The sequence below is a fragment of the Petromyzon marinus genome (assembly GCF_048934315.1).
Source record: "Petromyzon marinus isolate PM22_M1 ecotype Great Lakes invasive population chromosome 80 unlocalized genomic scaffold, UKy_Petmar_22M1.pri1.0 chr80_unloc.1, whole genome shotgun sequence".
In the NCBI taxonomy this organism is placed as follows: Eukaryota; Metazoa; Chordata; class Hyperoartia; order Petromyzontiformes; family Petromyzontidae; genus Petromyzon; species Petromyzon marinus.
In genome coordinates, this window is record NW_027422629.1 from 241437 (window position 1) to 263360 (window position 21924).

General features: G+C 52.4%; 1 protein-coding gene across 8 annotated transcripts in view; it reads left to right on the forward strand.

Moving 5' to 3' along the window:
- Positions 1-21924, forward strand: part of LOC116958713 (myosin-binding protein C, cardiac-type-like) — a 141048-nt gene that overhangs the window by 91559 nt on the left and 27565 nt on the right. For all 8 annotated transcript variants that reach the window (XM_032981443.2, XM_032981440.2, XM_076058857.1 and 5 more), the window contains 5 exons: positions 10570-10734; positions 10830-10918; positions 12821-12880; positions 14490-14625; positions 19828-19967. In XM_032981443.2, coding sequence (XP_032837334.1) covers positions 10570-10734; positions 10830-10918; positions 12821-12880; positions 14490-14625; positions 19828-19967 — 590 coding nt within the window. The remainder of the gene's footprint in view (positions 1-10569; positions 10735-10829; positions 10919-12820; positions 12881-14489; positions 14626-19827; positions 19968-21924) is intronic.

The following is a 21924-nucleotide window of genomic DNA, read 5'->3' on the forward strand; positions in this document are numbered from 1 at the left end:
CTTACACACACTGTGACACTTACACACACTTACACAGTGTGTCACACACACACAGATACCACCTGGAGTACCGTAGGGAAGGTGGTGGGTATCACACACTTACACCTACACTTACACACACTTACACATTGTGACACACACACACAGATACCACCTGGAGTACCGTAGGGAAGGTGGTGGGTATCACACACTTACACCTACACTTACACACACTTACACATTGTGACACACACACACAGATACCACCTGGAGTACCGTAGGGAAGGTGGTGGGTATCACACACTTACACCTACACTTACACACACTTACACAGTGTGTCACACACAGATACCACCTGGAGTACCGTAAGGAAGGTGGTGGGTATTATACACTTACACCTACACCTACACTTACACACACTTACACACTGTGTCACACACACACAGATACCACCTGGAGTACCGTAGGGAAGGTGGTGGGTATTATACACTTACACTTACACACACTGTGACACTTACACACACTTACACAGTGTGTCACACACACACAGATACCACCTGGAGTACCGTAGGGAAGGTGGTGGGTATCACACACTTACACCTACACTTACACACACTTACACATTGTGACACACACACACAGATACCACCTGGAGTACCGTAGGGAAGGTGGTGGGTATCACACACTTACACCTACACTTACACACACTTACACATTGTGACACACACACACAGATACCACCTGGAGTACCGTAGGGAAGGTGGTGGGTATCACACACTTACACCTACACTTACACACACTTACACAGTGTGACACACACACACAGATACCACCTGGAGTACCGTAGGGAAGGTGGTGGGTATCACACACTTACACCTACACTTACACACACTTACACAGTGTGACACACACACACAGATACCACCTGGAGTACCGTAGGGAAGGTGGTGGGTATTATACTTATACACCTACACTTACACACACTTACACTTACACACACTTACACACTGTGTCACACACACACAGATACCACCTGGAGTACCGTAAGGAAGGTGGTGGGTATTATACACTTACACTTACACACTTATACACTTACACACACTTACACAGTGTGTCACACACACACAGATACCACCTGGAGTACCGTAGGGAAGGTGGTGGGTATTATACACTTACACCTACACTTACACACACTTACACTTACACACACTTACACTTACACACACACACACGGATACCACCTGGAGTACCGTAGGGAAGGTGGTGGGTATTATACACTTACACCTACACTTACACACACTTACACTTACACACACTTACACTTACACACACACACACGGATACCACCTGGAGTACCGTAGGGAAGGTGGTGGGTATTATACTTATACACCTACACCTACACTTACACACACTTACACTTACACACACTTACACACTGTGTCACACACACAGATACCACCTGGAGTACCGTAAGGAAGGTGGTGGGTATTATACACTTACACTTACACACTTATACACTTACACACACTTACACAGTGTGTCACACACACACAGATACCACCTGGAGTACCGTAGGGAAGGTGGTGGGTATTATACACTTACACCTACACTTACACACACTTACACTTACACACACTTACACTTACACACACACACACGGATACCACCTGGAGTACCGTAGGGAAGGTGGTGGGTATTATACACTTACACCTACACCTACACTTACACACACTTACACTTACACACACTTACACTTACACACACACACACGGATACCACCTGGAGTACCGTAGGGAAGGTGGTGGGTATTATACACTTACACTTACACACTTACACAGTGTGTCACACACAGATACCACCTGGAGTACCGTAGGGAAGGTGGTGGGTATTATACACTTACACTTACACACACTGTGACACTTACACACAGATACCACCTGGAGTACCGTAGGGAAGGTGGTGGGTATTATACACTTACACTTACACACTTACACAGTGTGTCACACACAGATACCACCTGGAGTACCGTAGGGAAGGTGGTGGGTATTATACACTTACACACACTGTGACACTTACACACAGATACCACCTGGAGTACCGTAGGGAAGGTGGTGGGTATTATACACTTACACTTACACACTTACAGAGTGTGTCACACACAGATACCACCTGGAGTACCGTAGGGAAGGTGGTGGGTATTATACACTTACACTTACACACTTATACACTTACACTTACACACTTACACATTGTGACACACACACACAGATACCACCTGGAGTACCGTAGGGAAGGTGGTAGGTCTTATACACTTACACTTACACACTTACACACTTACACTAACACACACCTACACTTACACACACTTACACACTGTGACACACACAGATACCGTCTGGAGTACCGTGGGGAAGGTGGTGGTGTGTATTACACACTTACACTTACACAGTAACACACACTTACACTTGCACAGTGTCACACTTACACACACAGATACCACCTGGAGTACCGTAGGGAAGGTGGTGGGTCTCACTTATACACCTACACTTACACACTGTGACACACTTACACACACACAGATACTGCCTGGAGTACCGTAGGGAAGGTGGTGGGTATTATACACTTACACTTACACACTTACACACTGTGACACACACACACAGATACCACCTGGAGTACCGTAAGGAAGGAGGTGGGTATTACACAGTGAAACACCTACACACACTTACACAGTGTGTCACACACAGATACCACCTGGAGTACCGTAAGGAAGGTGGTGGGTATTACACACTTACACTTACACACTTATACACTTACACTTACACACTTACACACTTACACATTGTGACACACACACACAGATACCACCTGGAGTACCGTAGGGAAGGTGGTAGGTCTTATACACTTACACTTACACACTTACACACTTACACTAACACACACCTACACTTACACACACTTACACACTGTGACACACACAGATACCGTCTGGAGTACCGTGGGGAAGGTGGTGGTGTGTATTACACACTTACACTTACACAGTAACACACACTTACACTTGCACAGTGTCACACTTACACACACAGATACCACCTGGAGTACCGTAGGGAAGGTGGTGGGTCTCACTTATACACCTACACTTACACTTACACACTGTGACACACTTACACACACACAGATACTGCCTGGAGTACCGTAGGGAAGGTGGTGGGTATTATACACTTACACTTACACACTGTGACACACACACACAGATACCAACTGGAGTACCGTAGGGAAGGTGGTGGGTATTACACTTACACCTACACACACACACTTACACTTACACACTTACACTTACACACACTTACACTTACACACACAGATACCACCTGGAGTACCGTAAGGAAGGTGGTGGTGGGTCTCACACTTATACACCTACACCTACACAGTGTCACACTGTGACACACACGCACAGATACCACCTGGAGTACCGTAAGGAAGGAGGTGGGTATTATACACTTACACTTACACACACTTACACTTACACAGTGACACACACTTACACTTACACACACACACACAGATACCACCTGGAGTACCGTAAGGAAGGTGGTGGGTCTCACACTTATACACACACACAGTAACACACACTTACACACACTTACACACTGTGACACACACATATACCACCTGGAGTACCGTAGGGAAGGCGGTGGGTATTACACACTTACACTTATACACTTACACCTACACTTACACAGTGTGTCACACACACACAGATACCACCTGGAGTACCGTAAGGAAGGAGGTGGTGGGTATTACACACTTACACTTACACACACTGTGACACTTACACACACTTACACAGTGTGACACACACACACGGATACCACCTGGAGTACCGTAAGGAAGGTGGTAGGTATTATACACTTATACACCTACACTTACACACTTACACTTACACACACTTACACTTACACACACACACAGATACCACCTGGAGTACCGTAGGGAAGGTGGTGGGTATTACACAGTGAAACACCTACACACACTTACACACTGTGACACAGTGTGACACACACACACAGATACCACCTGGAGTACCGTGGAGAAGGCCGTGTGTATTACACTTACACACTTACACACACTTACACTTACACAGTGTCACACTTACACACACAGATACCACCTCGAGTACCGTAAGGAAGGCGGTGGGTCTCACACTTACACTTACACACTGTGACACACTTACACACTGTGACACACTTATACACACTTACACACACACAGTGACACACTTACACTTACAAAGTGTCACACTTACACACACACACAGTGTGTCACACACACACAGATACCACCTCGAGTACCGTGGAGAAGGCCGTGTGTATTACACACTTACACACTTACACACACTTACACACTTACACACTGTGACACACACACACAGATACTACCTCGAGTACCGTAAGGAAGGTGGTGGTGTGTATTACACTTACACTTACACACTGTGTGTCACACACACAGTAACACACACTTACACTTACACAGTGTGTCACACACACACAGATACCGCCTGGAGTACCGTAAGGAAGGTGGTGGTGGGTATTACACTTACACACACTTACACTTACACACTGTGACACACACACACACAGATACCGCCTGGAGTACCGTAAGGAAGGTGGTGGGTCTCACACTTACACACTTACACTTACACACACTTACACAGTGTGACACACACAGATACCACCTGGAGTACCGTAAGGAAGGTGGTGGTGTGTATTACACTTACACCTACACTTACACACACTTACACTTACACAGTAACACACACTTACACTTACACACATACACACACAGATACCACCTGGAGTACCGTAAGGAAGGTGGTGGTAGGTATTACACTTACACACACTTACACTTACACACTGTGACACACTTACACTTACACACACACACAGATACCACCTGGAGTACCGTAAGGAAGGTGGTGGTGTGTATTACACACTTACACTTACACAGTGTCACACTTACACACACACACAGATACCGCGTGGAGTACCGTAAGGAAGGTGGTGGTGTGTATTACACACTTATACACCTACACTTACACACACACACACAGTGTCACACTGTGACACACACACACAGATACTGCCTGGAGTACCGTAAGGAAGGTGGTGGTGTGTATTACACTTACACTTACACACTTACACACACTTACACAGTGTGTCACACACACAGATACTGCCTCGAGTACCGTAAGGAAGGTGGTGGTGTGTATTACACTGTGACACACTTACACACACACAGTGACACACACACACAGATACTGCCTGGAGTACCGTGGAGAAGGTGGTGTGTCTCACACTTACACACTTACACTTAACAAAGAACAAACAAAGATCCCCCATATAGCCTTAACAGACTGTAGGGGCAAGTGCTGTTAGCGAGCACCTATGAAGGCCAGAACGGTACACGAGGGGGTGGGTGGCCAGCACCACGCCCGACCGCCTTTGTCTCCCCAGTGGCAATGTTTTATCCACCGCACCAGGTACTCATTTGAGGCTGAGTCGACCTAGGGGAGGCCCGGGACCGGTTCAGATAATCGTCACTGGTGTTGGCCGTGAGCGGGAATCGAACCCGGGTCACCAGGTTCATAGCGCAGCGCGCTAACCGCTACACTATCGCTCCCCACAACCTACACTTACACACTTACACTTACACACTTATACACACTTACACAGTGTCACACTTACACACTGTGACACACACACACAGATACTGCCTTGAGTACCGTGGAGAAGGCCGTGTGTATTACACTTACACACTGTGACACACTTACACACTTATACACACTTACACACTTACACTTACACAGTGACACACACACAGTGACACACACAGTGACACACACACACACTTACACAGATACACAGTGACACACACACACGGATACTGCCTGGAGTACCGTGGAGAAGGCGGTGTGTATTACACTTACACACTTACACACACTTACACACTTACACTTACACACTTACACACTTACACTTACACACTTACACACTTACACTTACACACACTTACACACTTACACTTACACACTTACACACTTACACTTACACACTTACACACTTACACTTACACACTTACACACTTACACTTACACACACTTACACACTTACACTTACACACTTACACACTTACACTTACACACTTACACACTTACACTTACACACACTTACACACTTACACTTACACACTTACACTTACACACTTACACACTTACACTTACACACACTTACACACTTACACTTACACACTTACACACTTACACTTACACACTTACACACTTCCACTTACACACACTTACACACTTACAGTTACACTTACACACACTTACACACTTACACACTTACACTTACACACTTACACACTTACACACTTACACTTACACACTGTGACACACTTACACTCACTTACACACACTTACACTTACACAGTGACACACACACACACTGTGACACACTGTGACACACACTTACACACTTACACACTTACACTTGCACACTGTGACACACACTTACACACTTACACACTTACACTTACACACTGTGACACACACTTACACACTTACACACTTACACTTACACACTGTGACACACACTTACACACTTACACTTACACACTGTGACACACACTTACACACTTACACTTACACACTGTGACACACACTTACACACTTACACACTGTGACACACACTTACACACTTACACTTACACACTGTGACACACACTTACACACTTACACTTACACACTGTGACACACACTTACACACTTACACACTGTGACACACTTACACACTTACACACTTACACTTACACACTGTGACACACTTACACACTTACACACTGTGACACACACTTACACACTTACACACTTACACTTACACACTGTGACACACTTACACACTTACACTTACACACTGTGACACACTTACACACTTACACACTTACACTTACACACTGTGACACACTTACACACTTACACACTCACACTTACACACTGTGACACACTTACACACTTACACACTCACACTTACACACTGTGACACACTTACACACTTACACACTTACACTTACACACTGTGACACACTTACACACTTACACACTCACACTTACACACTGTGACACACGTACACACTTACACACTCACACTTACACACTGTGACACACTTACACACTTACACTTACACACTGTGACACACTTACACACTTACACACTTACACTTACACACTGTGACACACTTACACACTTACACACTTACACTTACACACTGTGACACACTTACACACTTACACACTTACACTTACACACTGTGACACACTTACACACTTACACACTTACACTTACACACTGTGACACACTTACACACTTACACTTACACACTGTGACACACTTACACACTTACACACTTACACTTACACACTGTGACACACACACACTTACACACTTACACACTTACACACACACTTACACACTTACACTTACACACAGTGACACTTACACACAGTGACACTTACACACTTACACACACTTACACACACTTACACTTAAACACACTTACACACTTACACAGTGACACACACAGATACTGCCTGGAGTACCGTGCAGACGGCGGTGTGTCACACTTACACACTGTGACACACTGTGACACACTTACACACTTACACACTTACAGTGACACACTTACACACTTACACTTACACACTGTGACACACTTACACACTTACACACACACTTAGACACTTACACACTTACACTTACACACTGTGACACACACACACTTACACACTTACACACACACTTAGACACTTACACACTTACACTTACACACTGTGACACACACACACTTACACACTTACACACTTACACACACACTTACACACTTACACTTACACACAGTGACACTGACACACTTACACACTGTGACACACTTACACACTTACACACACACAGTGACACACACACACAGTGACACACTGTGTCACACACACAGATACTGCCTGGAGTACCGTGGAGAAGGCCGTGTGTATTACACTTACACACTTACACTTACACACTGTGACACACTTACACACACACACAGTGTCACACTTACACACTTACACTTACACACTTACACACTTACACTTACACACTTACACACTGTGACACACACACACACAGATACTGCCTGGAGTATCGTGCAGACGGCGGTGTGTCACACACTCACACACACACACAGACACACACAACAACAACCGCCATTCGCCACTAAGTGGCGGTGACGTCACCACGACGCTTGTGCCAGGCTAGGTGCACCCTGAGGCCACGTGAAGTGTCGAACGCCCGCTGGCAGGAGGTCACGGGGCAGATCCAGCAGGTGCCACGGGTCGACTGAGATGACTGGCTGATGCACCACCTGTGCCCCCTACTGTGCCAACCTGCTCTGCTTTAGCCACCCGGCGCTCCGCTCGTTGTTGTGAGCGTCGCTCCTCCGCCCTCCGTTGTTGTTGGAGGGCGACTGCCTCCAACTCCCCAGTAGCATCCTTCACGAGCCTCCTCCACAGAGGCCGATCTTGACACCGCTGGTACCAGTCATCGGCAAGTCCACTCAGATCCACGTCCTCCTGTACCACATCACTCCATCTCTTCTCTAGCCCGTGCCGCGCCCGTTTAGCCCCCTCAATCCGGCCGAACAAAAGCTGTTTCGGCATGCGGTGACTGGGCATGCGGGCTACATTACCCAGCCAACGTAGCCTTGCCTGCCGGAGGAGCTCACCGATGGGACCTTGCTCAGATCTTTCAAGGATTTGTGAGCTCCTCACACTATCCAGCCTGGTTAAACCCAGGATGGATCGTAGGCAGGCTAGTCTAAATGTTTCTAACCGGCGAAGATGTTCCATTAGGGGGGTCCAAGTTTCGCAAGCGTAGAGAAGGGAGGGAATGACCGTGGCCGAGAAGACCTGAAGCTTAGTGCGGAGCGACAGACCAGGTAGCTACCACACAGCGTTACGCAATTGATGAAAATATATTGCCGCTCGACTGATTCTGAGTGAGACCTCTGCTGTCAAATCGGAGCCGGTTATGAGCACACTGCCAAGGTATGGGAAACTCTCCACTCTCTCCACAACTGCCCCATCACCAATTGGGGGGTGTGGTGGTGGAGTGTCCGATGGTACAAAATACCCAGGCAGGTGCTTAGTTTTGGTGGGGCTGATGGTAAGGCCCCACCTCTTAGTGGCACGCTCCAGTCTCAGCAGCAGCGTCTCCAACTCCTCCTCTGACTGAGCAGCTATTACCAAATCATCAGCATACATAACGTGGTTGAGCAATAGGGAGCCATCCCTTGACCGCACCCGGGCATCGATCAGCCTCCCATTATATCTGTACCATATGGAGATTCCCCCAGTACAGCTGTTGAAGGCTTCACGAACTACGTGGTCAAAATAGATGTTAAATAATGTGGGAGCCAGAGGACATCCCTGTCGCACCCCAAGGTGTACAGGGAATGGCTCTGACTCCCGGCCACGTAGTTTTACCACGGCCCGCTCACCATCATGAAGGTCCTTAATGATCGTGAGCAGAGGGTCAGGTACTCCAAAAGCACGAAGAACAACCCAGAGCCCAGGCCTACTGATGGTATCATAGGCCTTGACCAGGTCAATAAAGCAGGGATGTAGGTCTTGTTGGAATTCTCTACACCTCTGCTGTAACAGATGGTAGGGACACACACGTACACATAGACAAAGATCCCCCAGCTAGTCCACATGTCTCACTCCATGTGTGTCTCCGTGTGTCTCCGTGTGTCTCTCCGTGTGTCTCTCCGTGTCTCTCCCCGTGTCTCTCGCCGTGTCTCTCTCCGTGTCTCTCTCCGTGTCTCTCCCCGTGTCTCTCTCTCTGTATGCCTCTCCCCGCGTGTCTCTCCCCGCGTGTCTCTCCCCGTGTGTCTCTCTCCCCGTGTCTCTCCGTGTCTCTCCCCGTGTCTCTCTCCCCGTGTCTCTCTCCATGTGTCTCTCCGTGTCTCTCTCCCCGTGTCTCTCTCTCCCCGTGTCTCTCTCCCTGTCTCTCCCCGTGTGTCTGTCTCCGTTTCTCTCTCCCCGTGTGTCTCTCCCCGTGTCTCTCTCCCCATGTCTCTCTCCCCGTGTCTCTCTCCGTGTGTCTCTCTCCCCGTGTGTCTCTCTCCCCGTCTCTCTCCCCGTGTGTCTCTCTCCCCGTCTCTCTCCCCGTGTGTCTCTCCCCGTGTCTCTCCCTGTGTCTCTCTCCCCGTGTCTCTCTCTCTCTCCGTGTGTCTCTCCCCGTGTGTCTCTCCCCGTGTCTCTCTCCCCGTGTCTCTCTCTGTGTGTCTCTCTCCGTGTGTCTCTCCCCGTGTCTCTCTCCCCGTGTCTCTCTCCCTGTCTCTCCCCGTGTGTCTGTCTCCGTTTCTCTCTCCCCGTGTGTCTCTCCCCGTGTCTCTCTCCCCGTGTGTCTCTCCCCGTGTCTCTCCCCGTGTGTCTCTCCCCGTGTCTCTCTCTCTCCCCATGTCTCTCTCACCCCGCGTGTCTCTCTCCCCCGCCGACAGAGGAGACGTGGGTGTCGGCGTCCCCGTGCCCGTGTCCCCTGCCGTGTCTCCGTGTCTCCGGGCTGTCCACGGGCGATCGCCTCCAGTTCCGCGTGTCGGCGGTGAACCGCGCCGGGCACAGCGCTCACGGCCACGCGGGGCCCCTCGTGGTGAGGGAGATCGTTGGTGAGTAGCACCCTGACGCTCACCAACTGGTGAGGAGGTGTTGACACCCGCTGGTGAGTGGGTCACTAACACTCACCACCCTCCCCGTGTGTCAGAGCGCCCCAAGATTTGGGTGCCCCGCTATCTACGCCACACCCTGACGAGACGGGTCGGAGACTCCATCAACATCCTCGTGCCGTTCCAGGTCGCCGCCGGGGGGTCACCGCGGGGGTCACCGCGGGGGTCACGCGGGGGTCACACGGGGGTCACGCGGGGGTCACCGGGATTCACCACGGGGTCATACGGGGGTCACAGACACCGGGGCAGGGTCAAGAGGTCATTACGTTTTTGGGGGGTCATAAGGTCACGGTTACAGAGCGGCGTTGCGGGGTCAGGGTCACCGAGTCATTGGAACAATAACGTTGTTGTTGTTGGTGGTGGTGGCTGATGTTGTTGTTAAAACAACAACAACAGCCACCACCACCATCACAACCTTCACCACTAGCACCACCACCACCACGACCTCCATCACCATCATCACCACCACCACCATCACCACTATCACCATCACCACTATCACCATCACCACCACCACCATCACCACCATCACCACCATCACCACTATCACCACCACCATCACCACCACCATCACCACCATCACCACCACCATCACCATCATCATCACCACCACCACCATCACCACCACCATCGCCACTATCACCATCACCACCACTACCATCACCACCATCACCATCACCACCATCACCACCATCATCACCACCACCACCATCACCACCATCACCACCACCATCACCACTATCACCACCACCATCACCACCACCATCACCACCATCACCACCATCACCACCACCATCACCATCATCATCACCACCACCACCATCACCACCACCATCACCACTATCACCACCATCACCACCATCACCACCACTACCATCACCACCATCACCATCACCACCATCACCACCATCACCATCACCACCATCACCATCACCACCATCACCACCACCATCACCACTATCACCATCACCACCACCATCACCACCACCACCATCATCACCATCACCACCATCACCACCATCACCACCATCATCATCACCACCATCACCACCACTACCACTACCACCATCACCACCATCACCACCACCATCATCACCACCACCATCACCACCACCATCATCACCACCACCATCACCATCATCACCACCATCACCACTATCACCATTACCACCACCATCACCACCATCACCACCATCACCACCATCATCATCATCACCACCATCACCACCACCACCACCACCATCACCACCACCATCACCACCACCACCATCACCACCACCATCACCACCATCAACACCACCATCACCACCACCACCATCACCACCATCAACACCACCACCACCATCAACACCACCACCACCATCACCACCACCATCACCACCATCACCACCATCACCATCACCACCACCATCACCACCATCACCACCATCACCATCATCATCACCACCATCACCACCACCACCACCACTACCACCATCACCATCACCACCACCATCACCACCACCATCACCACCACCATCATCACCACCACCATCACCACTATCACCATTACCACCACCATCACCACCATCACCACCATCATCATCATCATCACCACCATCACCACCACCACTACCACCACCACCACTACCACCATCACCACCATCACCATCACCACCACCATCACCACCACCATCACCACCACCACCATCACCACCACCATCACCACCATCAACACCACCATCACCACCACCACTACCACCACCACCACTACCACCACCACCACTACCACCATCACCATCACCACCACCATCACCACCACCATCACCACCACCATCACCACCATCAACACCACCATCACCACCACCATCACCATCACCACCACCATCACCACCACCATCACCACCATCACCACCATCACCATCACCACCATCACCACCATCACCACCATCACCATCACCACCATCACCACCACCACCATCACCACCATCACCACCACCATCACCACCATCACCACCATCACCACCTCTCTCCCCCCTCCTCTCCCCAGGGGAAGCCCAGACCCAAGGTCACGTGGTCGAAGGACGGGGAGCCCTTGGACCCTAAGCAGGTGAGAAGTCACGGGGTCACGGGGTCACGGGGAGGTGTGGGAGGAGTCCCTCTGTCTCTCCCCCCGTGTCTCTCCCCCCGTGTCTCTCCCCCCGTGTCTCTCCCCCCGTGTCTCTCCCCCCGTGTCTCTCCCCCCGTGTCTCTCCCCCCGTGTCTCTCCCCCCGTGTCTCTCCCCCCGTGTCTCTCCCCCCGTGTCTCTCCCCCCGTGTCTCTCCCCCCGTGTCTCTCCCCCCGTGTCTCTCCCCCCGTGTCTCTCCCCCCGTGTCTCTCCCCCCGTGTCTCTCCCCCCGTGTCTCTCCCCCCGTGTCTCTCCCCCCGTGTCTCTCCCCCCGTGTCTCTCCCCCCGTGTCTCTCCCCCCGTGTCTCTCCCCCCGTGTCTCTCCCCCCGTGTCTCTCCCCCCGTGTCTCTCCCCCCGTGTCTCTCCCCCCGTGTCTCTCCCCCCGTGTCTCTCCCCCCGTGTCTCTCCCCCCGTGTCTCTCCCCCCGTGTCTCTCCCCCCGTGTCTCTCCCCCCGTGTCTCTCCCCCCGTGTCTCTCCCCCCGTGTCTCTCCCCCCGTGTCTCTCCCCCCGTGTCTCTCCCCCCGTGTCTCTCCCCCCGTGTCTCTCCCCCCGTGTCTCTCCCCCCGTGTCTCTCCCCCCGTGTCTCTCCCCCCGTGTCTCTCCCCCCGTGTCTCTCCCCCCGTGTCTCTCCCCCCGTGTCTCTCCCCCCGTGTCTCTCCCCCCGTGTCTCTCCCCCCGTGTCTCTCCCCCCGTGTCTCTCCCCCCGTGTCTCTCCCCCCGTGTCTCTCCCCCCGTGTCTCTCCCCCCGTGTCTCTCCCCCCGTGTCTCTCCCCCCGTGTCTCTCCCCCCGTGTCTCTCCCCCCGTGTCTCTCCCCCCGTGTCTCTCCCCCCGTGTCTCTCCCCCCGTGTCTCTCCCCCCGTGTCTCTCCCCCCGTGTCTCTCCCCCCGTGTCTCTCCCCCCGTGTCTCTCCCCCCGTGTCTCTCCCCCCGTGTCTCTCCCCCCGTGTCTCTCCCCCCGTGACTCTCCCCCCGTGTCTCTCCCCCCGTGTCTCTCCCCCCGTGTCTCTCCCCCCGTGTCTCTCCCCCCGTGTCTCTCCCCCCGTGTCTCTCCCCCCGTGTCTCTCCCCCCGTGTCTCTCCCCCCGTGTCTCTCCCCCCGTGTCTCTCCCCCCGTGTCTCTCCCCCCGTCTCTCTCCCCCCGTGTCTCTCCCCCCGTGTCTCTCCCCCCGTGTCTCTCCCCCCGTGTCTCTCCCCCCGTGTCTCTCCCCCCGTGTCTCTCCCCCCGTGTCTCTCCCCCCGTGTCTCTCCCCCCGTGTCTCACCCCCCGTGTCTCTCCCCCCGTGTCTCTCCCCCCGTGTCTCTCCCCCCGTGTCTCTCCCCCCGTGTCTCTCCCCCCGTGTTTCACCCCCCGTGCCTCTCCCCCCGTGTCTCACCCCCCGTCTCTCACCCCCCGTGTCTCTCCCCCCGTGTCTCTCCCCCCGTGTCTCTCCCCCCGTGTCTCTCCCCCCGTGTCTCTCCCCCCGTGTCTCTCCCCCCGTGTCTCTCCCCCCGTGTCTCACCCCCCGTGTCTCTCCCCCCGCGTCTCCCCCCCCCCCCCCCCGTGTCTCCAGGTCAGCTGTCGCTCTGGAGACACGGACACCATCCTGTTTGTCCGCTCGGCTAGCCGTGGCGACTCAGGGCTGTACCAGCTGCGCGTGGAGATTGACAGCCTGGTGGACGTCGTGGACTTACGCGTGCAGGTCATAGGTGAGGAGACACGGGGGGACACTCTGGGGGGAGACACGGGGGAGACACGGGGGAGATCTAGGGAGAGACACGTGGGAGATCTAGGGAGACACGCGGGAGACACGCGGGAGACACGGGGGAGACACGGGGGAGATCTTGGGAGAGACACGGGGGAGACACGGGGGAGACACGGGGGAGATCTAGGGAGAGACACGTGGGAGATCTAGGGAGACACGGGGAGACACGGGGGAGATCTAGAGAGAGACACGTGGGAGATCTAGGGAGAGACACGGGGGAGACACGGGGGAGATACGGGGAGACACGAGGGAGACACGGGGGAGACACGGGGGAGACACATGGAAACAAGGGGAGAAAAGGAGACACCGTGTCTCTTGTGTGTCTCCGTGTGTCTCGCGTGTCTCCACGTGTCTCCGTGTCTCCATGTGTCTCTAGTGTGTCTCTAGTGTGTCTCTAGTGTGTCTCCACCTGTCTCCACGTGTCTCTAGTGTGTCTCTAGTGTGTCTCTAGTGTGTCTCCACCTGTCTCCACGTGTCTCTAGTGTGTCTCTAGTGTGTCTCTAGTGTGTATCTCTAGTGTGTCTCTAGTGTGTCTCTAGTGTGTCTGCACGTGTCTCTAGTGTGTGTCTCTAGTGTGTCTCCGTGTGTCTCCACGTATCTCTAGTGTGTCTCTATTGTGTCTCCACGTGTCTCCACGTGTCTCTAGTGTGTCTCTAGTGTGTCTCCACGTGTTTCCGCGTGTCTCCGTGTGTCTCCGCGTGTCTCTAGTGTGTCTCAGCGTGTCTCCACGTGTCTCTAGTGTGTCTCTAGCGTGTCTCTAGTGTGTCTCTAGTGTGTCTCCACGTGTCTCCGTGTGTCTCCACGTGTCTCTAGTGTGTCTCTAGTGTGTCTCTAGTGTGTCTCCGCGTGTCTCTAGTGTGTCTCTAGTGTGTCTCCACGTGTTTCCGCGTGTCTCTAGTGTGTCTCTAGTGTGTCTCTAGTGTGTCTCTAGTGTGTCTCCACGTGTCTCTAGTGTGTCTCTAGTGTGTCTCCACGTGTTTCCGCGTGTCTCTAGTGTGTCTCTAGTGTGTCTCTAGTGTGTCTCTAGTGTGTCTCTAGTGTGTCTCCACGTGCCTCTAGTGTGTCTCTGTGTGTCTCTAGTGTGTCTCTAGTGTGTCTCTAGTGTGTCTCTAGTGTGTCTCTAGTGTGTCTCTAGTGTGTCTCCACGTGTCTCTACTGTGTCTCTAGTGTGTCTCTAGTGTGTCTCCGCGTGTCTCTAGTGTGTCTCTAGTGTGTCTCCACGTGTCTCCGTGTGTCTCCGTGTGTCTCCGCGTGTCGCTAGTGTGTCTCCGCGTGTCTCCGTGTGTCTCCACGTGTCTCTAGTGTTGTCTCCGTGTGTCTCCACGTGTCTCTAGTGTGTCTCCGCGTGTCTCCGTCTTTCTCCGTGTGTCTCCACGTGTCTCTAGTGTGTCTCCGCGTGTCTCCGTCTTTCTCCGTGTGTCTCCACGTGTCTCTAGTGTTGTCTCTAGTGTTGTCTCCGTGTGTCTCTAGCGTGTCTCTAGTGTGTCTCTAGTGTGTCTCTAGTGTGTCTCTAGTGTATCTCTAGTGTGTCTCTAGTGTGTCTCCACGTGTCTCTAGTGTGTCTCTAGTGTGTCTCTAGTGTGTCTCTAGTGTGTCTCCACGTGTCTCTAGTGTGTCTCTAGTGTGTCTTTAGTGTGTCTCCACGTGTCTCCGTGTGTCTCTAGTGTGTCTCTAGTGTGTCTCTAGTGTGTCTCAGCGTGTCTCCACGTGTCTCTAGTGTGTCTCTAGTGTGTCTCTAGTGTGTCTCAGCGTGTCTCCACGTGTCTCAGCGTGTCTCTAGTGTGTCTCTAGTGTGTCTCCACGTGTCTCCACGTGTCTCTAGTGTGTCTTTAGTGTGTCTCTAGTGTGTCTCTAGTGTGTCTCCACGTGTTTCCGCGTGTCTCCACGTGTCTCTAGTGTGTCTCTAGTGTGTCTCTAGTGTGTCTCTAGTGTGTCTCAGCGTGTCTCTAGTGTGTCTCTAGTGTGTCTCTAGTGTGTCTCCACGTGTCTCCGTGTGTCTCTAGTGTGTCTCTAGTGTGTCTCCACGTGTCTCCGTGTGTCTCTAGTGTGTCTCTAGTGTGTCTCCACGTGTCTCCACGTGTCTCTAGTGTGTCTCTAGTGTGTCTCTAGTGTGTCTCTAGTGTGTCTCTAGCGTGTCTCTAGTGTGTCTCTAGTGTGTCTCCGTGTGTCTCCGCGTGTCTCCACGTGTCTCTAGTGTGTCTCTAGTGTGTCTCTAGTGTGTCTCTAGTGTGTCTCTAGTGTGTCTCCACGTGTCTCCGTGTGTCTCTAGTGTGTCTCTAGTGTGTCTCTAGTGTGTCTCTAGCGTGTCTCTAGTGTGTCTCTAGTGTGTCTCTAGTGTGTCTTTAGTGTGTCTCCACGTGTCTCCGTGTGTCTCTAGTGTGTCTCTAGTGTGTCTCCACGTGTCTCTAGGGTGTCTCTAGTGTGTCTCTAGTGTGTCTCTAGTGTGTCTCTAGTGTGTCTCTAGTGTGTCTCCACGTGTCTCTAGTGTGTCTCCACGTGTCTCTAGTGTGTCTCTAGTGTGTCTCTAGTGTGTCTCTAGTGTGTCTCTAGTGTGTCTCCACGTGTCTCCACGTGTCTCTAGTGTGTCTCTAGTGTGTCTCTAGTGTGTCTCTAGTGTGTCTCTAGTGTGTCTCTAGTGTGTCTCTAGTGTGTCTCTAGTGTGTCTCTAGTGTGTCTCCACGTGTCTCCACGTGTCTCTAGTGTATCTCTAGTGTGTCTCTAGTGTGTCTCTAGTGTGTCTCTAGTGTGTCTCTAGTGTGTCTCTAGTGTGTCTCTTCCTGTCTCTAGTGTGTCTCTAGTGTGTCTCTAGTGTGTCTCTAGTGTGTCTCTAGTGTGTCTCTAGTGTGTCTCTAGCGTGTCTCTAGTGTGTCTCCGTGTGTCTCCGCGTGTCTCTAGTGTGTCTCTAGTGTGTCTCTAGTGTGTCTCTAGTGTGTCTCCACGTGTCTCTAGTGTGTCTCTAGTGTGTCTCCACGTGTCTCCGTGTGTCTCCGTGTGTCTCCGCGTGTCTCCGTGTGTCTCCACGTGTCTCTAGTGTGTCTCTAGTGTGTCTCCACGTGTCTCCACGTGTCTCTAGTGTGTCTCTAGTGTGTCTCTAGTGTGTCTCTAGTGTGTCTCTAGTGTGTCTCTAGTGTGTCTCTAGTGTGTCTCTAGTGTGTCTCTGTGTGTCTCCACGTGTCTCTAGTGTGTCTCTAGTGTGTCTCCGCGTGTCTCTAGTGTGTCTCTAGTGTGTCTCCACGTGTCTCCGTGTGTCTCCGTGTGTCTCCGCGTGTCTCCGTGTGTCTCCACGTGTCTCTAGTGTGTCTCTAGTGTGTCTCCACGTGTCTCCGTGTGTCTCCGTGTGTCTCCGCGTGTCTCCGTGTGTCTCCACGTGTCTCTAGTGTGTCTCTAGTGTGTCTCCACGTGTCTCCACGTGTCTCTAGTGTGTCTCTAGTGTGTCTCTAGTGTGTCTCTAGTGTGTCTCTAGTGTGTCTCCGTGTGTCTCCACGTGTCTCTAGTGTGTCTCCGTGTGTCTCTAGTGTGTCTCCGTGTGTCTCTAGTGTGTCTCTAGTGTGTCTCTAGTGTGTCTCTAGTGTGTCTCTAGCGTGTCTCTAGTGTGTCTCCGTGTGTCTCTAGTGTGTCTCCGTGTGTCTCTAGTGTGTCTCTAGTGTGTCTCTAGTGTGTCTCTAGTGTGTCTCCACGTGTCTCTAGTGTGTCTCTAGTGTGTCTCTAGTGTGTCTCTAGTGTGTCTCTAGTGTGTCTCTTCCTGTCTCTAGTGTGTCTCCGTGTGTCTCTAGTGTGTCTCTAGTGTGTCGCTAGTGTGTCTCTAGTGTGTCTCTAGTGTGTCTCTAGTGTGTCTCTAGTGTGTCTCTTCCTGTCTCTAGTGTGTCTCCGTGTGTCTCTAGTGTGTCTCTAGTGTGTCTCTAGTGTGTCTCTAGTGTGTCGCTAGTGTGTCTCTAGTGTGTCTCTAGTGTGTCTCTAGTGTGTCTCTAGTGTGTCTCTAGTGTGTCTCTTCCTGTCTCTAGTGTGTCTCTAGTGTGTCTCCACGTGTCTCTAGTGTGTCTCCACGTGTCTCTAGTGTGTCTCTAGTGTGTCTTTAGTGTGTCTCTAGTGTGTCTCTAGTGTGTCTCCACGTGTCTCTAGTGTGTCTCTTCCTGTCTCTAGTGTGTCTCCGTGTGTCTCTAGTGTGTCTCTAGTGTGTCTCTAGTGTGTCTCTAGTGTGTCTCTAGTGTGTCTCTAGTGTGTCTCCACGTGTCTCTAGCGTGTCTCTAGTGTGTCTCCACGTGTCTCTAGTGTGTCTCTAGTGTGTCTCCACGTGTCTCTAGTGTGTCTCTAGTGTGTCTCCACGTGTCTCCACGTGTCTCTAGTGTGTCTCTAGTGTGTCTCTAGTGTGTCTCTAGTGTGTCTCTAGTGTGTCTCCACCTGTCTCCACGTGTCTCTAGTGTGTCTCTAGTGTGTCTCTAGTGTGTCTCTAGTGTGTCTCTAGCTTGTCTCTAGTGTGTCTCCACGTGTCTCCACGTGTCTCCACGTGTCTCTAGTGTGTCTCTAGTGTGTCTCCGTGTGTCTCTAGTGTGTCTCTAGTGTGTCTCTAGTGTGTCTCTAGTGTGTCTCTAGTGTGTCTCTAGTGTGTCTCTAGTGTGTCTCCACGTGTCTCTAGTGTGTCTCTAGTGTGTCTCTAGTGTGTCTCTAGTGTGTCTCCGTGTGTCTCTAGTGTGTCTCCGCGTGTCTCTAGTGTGTCTCTAGTGTGTCTCTAGTGTGTCTCTAGTGTGTCTCTAGTGTGTCTCCGCGTGTCTCTAGTGTGTCTCTAGTGTGTCTCCACGTGTCTCCGTGTGTCTCCGTGTGTCTCCGCGTGTCGCTAGTGTGTCTCTGCGTGTCTCCGTGTGTCTCCACGTGTCTCTAGTGTTGTCTCCGTGTGTCTCCACGTGTCTCTAGTGTGTCTCCGCGTGTCTCCGTCTTTCTCCGTGTGTCTCCACGTGTCTCTAGTGTTGTCTCCGTGTGTCTCTAGTGTGTCTCTAGCGTGTCTCTAGTGTGTCTCTAGTGTGTCTCTAGTGTGTCACCGGGTGTCGCCGCGTGTCTCCACGTGTAGCCGCGTGTCTCCACTGTGTCTCCGCGTGTCTCCACGTGTCTCCACGTGTCTCCACGTGTCTCCGCGTGTCTCCGCGTGTCCCAGACCGGCCCGGCCCGCCTGTCCGTGTGGAGGTGCTGGAGGTCTCGGGCTGTTCGGTTTCCCTGCGCTGGGACAAGCCCAGAGACACGGGCAACTCGGACATCACGGGGTACAGCGTAGACAAACAGGACACCAAGTCTATGGTGAGACACAGAGACACACGGAGACACACAGAGACACGGGCAACTCGGACATCACGGGGTACAGCGTAGACAAACAGGACACCAAGTCTATGGTGAGACACACGGAGACACACGGAGACACACAGAGACACGGGCAACTCGGACATCACGGGGTACAGCGTAGACAAACAGGACACCAAGTCTATGGTGAGACACACGGAGACACACGGAGACACACGGAGACACTGAGACACACGGAGACACACAGAGACACGGGCAACACGGACATCACGGGGTACAGCGTAGACAAACAGGACACCAAGTCTATGGTGAGACACACGGAGACACACGGAGACACACGGAGACACTGAGACACACGGAGACACACAGAGACACGGGCAACTCGGACATCACGGGGTACAGCGTAGACAAACAGGACACCAAGTCTATGGTGAGATACACGGAGACACACGGAGACACACAGAGACACGGGCAACTCGGACATCACGGGGTACAGCGTAGACAAACAGGACACCAAGTCTATGGTGAGATACACGGAGACACACGGAGACACTGAGACACACGGAGACACACAGAGACACGGGCAACACGGACATCACGGGGTACAGCGTAGACAAACAGGACACCAAATCTATGGTGAGACACACGGAGACACACAGAGACACGGGCAACACGGACATCACGGGGTACAGCGTAGACAAACAGGACACCAAGTCTATGGTGAGACACACGGAGACACACGGAGACACACGGAGACACTGAGACACACGGAGACACACAGAGACACGGGCAACACGGACATCACGGGGTACAGCGTAGACAAACAGGACACCAAGTCTATGGTGAGACACAGAGACACACGGAGACACACAGAGACACGGGCAACACGGACATCACGGGGTACAGCGTAGACAAACAGGACACCAAGTCTATGGTGAGATACACGGAGACACACGGAGACACACAGAGACACGGGCAACTCGGACATCACGGGGTACAGCGTAGACAAACAGGACACCAAGTCTATGGTGAGACACAGAGACACACGGAGACACACAGAGACACGGGCAACTCGGACATCACGGGGTACAGCGTAGACAAACAGGACACCAAGTCTATGGTGAGACACAGAGACACACGGAGACACACAGAGACACGGGCAACTCGGACATCACGGGGTACAGCGTAGACAAACAGGACACCAAGTCTATGGTGAGACACACGGAGACACACGGAGACACACAGAGACACGGGCAACTCGGACATCACGGGGTACAGCGTAGACAAACAGGACACCAAGTCTATGGTGAGACACACGGAGACACACGGAGACACACAGAGACACGGGCAACTCGGACATCACGGGGTACAGCGTAGACAAACAGGACACCAAGTCTATGGTGAGATACAGAGACACACGGAGACACACAGAGACACGGGCAACTCGGACATCACGGGGTACAGCGTAGACAAACAGGACACCAAGTCTATGGTGAGACACAGAGACACACGGAGACACACAGAGACACGGGCAACTCGGACATCACGGGGTACAGCGTAGACAAACAGGACACCAAGTCTATGGTGAGACACAGAGACACACGGAGACACACAGAGACACGGGCAACTCGGACATCACGGGGTACAGCGTAGACAAACAGGACACCAAGTCTATGGTGAGACACAGAGACACACGGAGACACACAGAGACACGGGCAACACGGACATCACGGGGTACAGCGTAGACAAACAGGACACCAAGTCTATGGTGAGACACACGGAGACACACGGAGACACACGGAGACACTGAGACACACGGAGACACACAGAGACACGGGCAACACGGACATCACGGGGTACAGCGTAGACAAACAGGACACCAAGTCTATGGTGAGACACGGAGACACACGGAGACACACAGAGACACACGGAGACACACGGAGACACACAGAGACAC